Source organism: Cyprinodon variegatus, unplaced genomic scaffold, assembly GCF_000732505.1.
Source record: "Cyprinodon variegatus isolate N-32 unplaced genomic scaffold, C_variegatus-1.0 Scaffold70, whole genome shotgun sequence".
Taxonomy (NCBI): domain Eukaryota; kingdom Metazoa; phylum Chordata; class Actinopteri; order Cyprinodontiformes; family Cyprinodontidae; genus Cyprinodon; species Cyprinodon variegatus.
The window spans coordinates 121492-125973 of record NW_015150523.1 but is presented as its reverse complement, the minus strand read 5'-3'; the positions used below and the strand labels follow the sequence as shown (position 1 = coordinate 125973).

At 39.4% G+C, this 4482-nt stretch overlaps 1 protein-coding gene across 1 annotated transcript in view; it reads right to left on the bottom strand.

Annotated features, from left to right (window-relative positions):
* Nucleotides 1-4482, bottom strand: part of LOC107083200 (plasma membrane calcium-transporting ATPase 1-like) — a 53129-nt gene that overhangs the window by 35808 nt on the left and 12839 nt on the right. The window contains exon 3 of the mRNA XM_015372217.1: nt 701-898. Within this exon, the coding sequence (XP_015227703.1) occupies nt 701-898 (198 nt within the window). The remainder of the gene's footprint in view (nt 1-700; nt 899-4482) is intronic.

The following is a 4482-nucleotide window of genomic DNA, read 5'->3' as shown; positions in this document are numbered from 1 at the left end:
TTCAGACATAAACTGTTTTTAATAAGTAAACAAGTATTTTGGATGAGTATTTGTCTAAGCTCAGCTGCTGTTTGGTGGTCTTTAAAAAAAGGAGCTCAGTTTCTTCTTCCTTTTAATCTTTTTGCTAACCTTTAACTGCACAAAATAATCTTTTTTTTATAAAAATAAAATCCAGTTAAAAGATTTGAATCATTGGTCCTGATGAACAGCACTGCAAAAACGATCTAGAAATTATTAAAAATGTCTTAAATTAAATGTATTTACCCTTAATTTGAGTAGGAAAATAAGATGATTTGCCAATGGCATTAAGATTTCTACTCTTAAAAGAAATATAATTAGATAATATGCACTTGAAATAAGAATATGCAATAACGTACCTATTCAATTCCGGAAAAAATGACCTTATTTTCAGAAAAAAAATACTTATTTAGTTTTACAGTTTTTGCAGTGAGTAGGTGTAGGAGCATAACCTGACAACAGCCAGATGCATGTCTAGCTCCGCCTAGCTAGACATGCATCTGGCTGTTGTCAGGTTAGTAGGAGCATTCATGACAGGTAATATATTTATTGAGATCAGTAACTGCAATAAAAAAAGACGGAACATCTGGTAACTAAACATGTTTACTGTTAAAGTGACTTTGCTGCCCCATAGCTACACTGATATTCACCCTCATGTCTTCTGAACAGACAAAATACTCACTCTGTCTTTCTGCATCAGGTGGACTGTAGAAAGAAAGGCTGAGGGAAATGACTGCTGCCACCTCCAAGATGATAAGAGTGACATCCTGCAGGGCCTCCCATACTAACTGCAAAAAGGTTTTAGACTTCTTGGGAGGAATGACGTTCTGGCCAAACTCCTGTTTCCTTTTGCTGATGTCCTCTGGTTTTCCTTCAAGACCTGCAGTGGTATAAAACACAATATGCTAAAACGTTGTCCACGCATTAATATCATCCTCATCGTAAGCTAGATTTGTCTTTTAATCTCCTAGTTAATGTGAAAAATTGGGTTTTTCCATTGATTTCCGAATACATGACATTTTCTTTCATTAGAAAATCAGGAATAATCTTTAGCATTGGAAAAAATTATGCATTCTGCCCAGATTTTGCCACAACAAAGACACTAAAAGTCAGGCTTGGTTGGTCCATTTAATGTAGTCAACATAAGGTCAATAGAACAGAGATAAAATCTGAATTAAATGTACCTTTGATTATGTAAATTAAAGTTAGGCTTGTGTAGAAAAGAAAAGAAGAACAATATTACAATTTGGTTTTGGTTAGTTGGATGTGGTTATAATTAAACGCAAAAAAGTCATACAGTAACAGAGGATTCTGTTAAACTGTGATTTGGCATAAATCTGTTATTGATACACTAATATCCCTCCATTTAAACCAGATCGTACTCGCTGGAAGTAACATTTAGAATGCATGATGTTTGCCCTTCAACAATAGTCCAGTGTGCGTGAGCAAAGAGCAGACTTGTTTACCCCCAGTGGAACAAAGCAACATGTTAAGACAAACTCAAGTCCCTCTAGAGACGCTGCTGTTTGGCTGCTCTGACACATCTAGAATGGGCGGCTTTCCAGCCAAACATTTCTCCTTGTTTTTTTCTTTGCACTCCCTGGAACTTCAGGCAAGAGGGACAATACTGAAAGTTATGTGTCTGTCCCCAGCTGTCCCTGCTAGAACATGCAGAGAAGTAAAGCAGCAGCGTGGATATTCCTGTGGTTTCATGCTGCTGCTGACATTTGCTGTTTTCTGTCAGCAGGAGTTTAATCGTTAGCACTGTTTACTGATCGAGTGAAAGATGGACAAACTTTATGAATTAATAAAGAGGTGAAAATGTCATTATACAAAGTCTACTAAACAGATTTAAAATTATTTCTTAGGGTCTGTAGGAGACACAGTCAGAGCAATACGAGTCCAGCTGTGATTCAATCAAATGAATTAAATTTACATAGACGAAGAAAAAAATCAGTGGGTTCATACTGGAAATGAATCCCTGAATGTACTTTTAAGATCATCAGATTGGAGCAGGGGACTTGATGCAAATCATCTGGTTCACCACAGCAGTCCGAACCACCAGCAGCTTCTAGGAAACATTGTCTACCATGGGTCACTGCTGATCACAGCTGGTTAGGAGAAGGGCACAATCTGCGGTTCTGAGGAGAGGAAGGCCTAGCAGAGACGTTACTTCCTACAGGATTTCAAGAAGTTTAACATCCCAGAGGAGCTGCTAGCGCTCTGCACTGTCTACTTAAAAAAGAACAAACACAAACAAACAAAAGAAAGAAATGTCCAAACTACAATGAACAAATGGGTGGGAGGAGAGCATCAGTGTGGCTGACCTTCGACCCAACCAGATCTTCTCTATGTCTGTAATCAGGAAAAGCACAGGTAACAACTCAGCAGACCCCACACATCCTGGACACATTCTGTCTGAACTTTTACCTCCAGGTCAGCTCTTTAGAGACAATCCATTTGTCAAGATGAACAACACCTAACAGCAGGAGTGTTCAGCTTCCCTGCTGTGATATAAATTAGCTGGATTGTATCAGGTTTTACGTTATGTATAAACTGACATAGTTTTATCTTCGCCTGGCTTCAGTTCTGTTGGTTCAGCCTCACATGGGACAACCTCTCCAAAGAACAACACTAATCATGTCCAATGCATGTAAGTTGGCATCACTGCTGTCAGATACCAACCATAAATTACAGTAATGTACTTATGATTATGAAACAGCAAGTGTGGGTCTAAGTGATGACTTTATCTTTATTTTAAAAGTCTTGAAGGGGTCATAGAATGCAAAACCGAGTTTACATTGTCATAGATGAATAACTATAGTTCAGTGTGTGAAATGGACGTACAGAGAACTTCAAACCCCATCAACACCTCCTGGGGTGTATGAAGTGTTGACTGCTGGGCCGCTGACTGGACCGGACCTCAGCAGAGAGCCATGAGCCACCCCTCCTCAGCTGGAGGAGGGAGGCTGGGGGCTGGTACGTACCAGACATCCCAAGTCTCCCTGAAGTTCCAGGATTCTCCTTGATATAGATAGTTGTTCACGGATACCCGCGAGTCGAATAAATTATCCCGGATTTCAGACAATGTGAGGTGGTGGTTTTTTAATGCGAGTGAGAGCATGCATGCAATACAATAAATAGTGAACCATGTGGGATTAGAACTACTTGGATTGCGGAGACAACAAGGTGTTGCACTTTAGTCGACCAAAATAGATTTTTTTCCCCCCGCGATTTTGAAATTCATTTTTACATTTACATTTTTTTAGTTATGAAAAGTAGGACATGTCCGGGAAAAGGAGGATGTCTGGTCACCCGATCATATCAACAATTTTGATGTTTCAGTGAGTGAGTGCTTGCTGCTATGATGCGTCTTTGCTCAGCACATTCGCTTGTTGTAAACCAACCAATCAGAGCACAGCTCATCTAGAAATTCTTGAGCATACCATAAAAGGAAGAAAACCTATCATTTCATTCCATGGCTTTTAACCAGGCTTGCATTAGGGCTCATAGAACAGTAAATATGCCATTTTCGGCCCAACCAATGTTACACACCCTATTCAGAGACCCTAAGGACCAGCACCAAATACCCTATAGAATCATTCTATGACCCCTTTAAGCCTCCCAGAAAATGAGAACATCATCGTTGTTTGATACTGTAGTGCATGTATTACATTCGGACTGGTCAAACTAGGGAGTACCAATATGGCGGCTGGTGACTTCACAGCACCGTATTCTACCAATGGCCTACCAGCAATCCAGTGAATAAATGGAGATCAGTGGTTGACATCAGCAGATCAGCATGGCCAATACAAGCTGAAAAGCCAGAACTTCCTCACTAACCAACTTTGAAAGGATAAGCTCCGTTGGATAAAGGTCAATATTTTTTCCATCTACAAAAACGAATTCCAGCTGTCTTTATGTCTTTAGATTTTTTGACATTGTGGGTTAAAATCAACAAAAACTGGAACACAATCATGAAGTGAAATGAAATTTATGTGATGTTTAAAACTTTTTGACAAATAAAAATTGAAAAATTGGGTATGCTAAATGTTTCCGCCCCCAGTTATTACTTTTTAGCACCACCTTTTGCTACAAGTCACTAGGGGTATGTCTCTCTCAGTTTTGCACATCGAGTGACTGAAATTTTGGCCCATTCCTACTCAACAAAACCAACATATTCTCACTCCCAGCTCGTCACATATTGACGCTTGGTCAAAGTCCCCTATGCGTCACATAGTCATGCTCAGGGGGTACCCCTCGCATCAGTATTTGATGCACAGAGTAAATGACAGGTTGTGGACAGTGAGTCACGTGACCAACAAAAGAAAAACTGAAGTTTAGCCTAAAAAGTTAGTGTGATACATGTACAGTATGGTTACATGTACAGTTAGGGCCAGAAATATTTAGACTGTGACACAAGTTTTGTTATATTAGCTGTTTACAAAAACATGTTCAGAAATA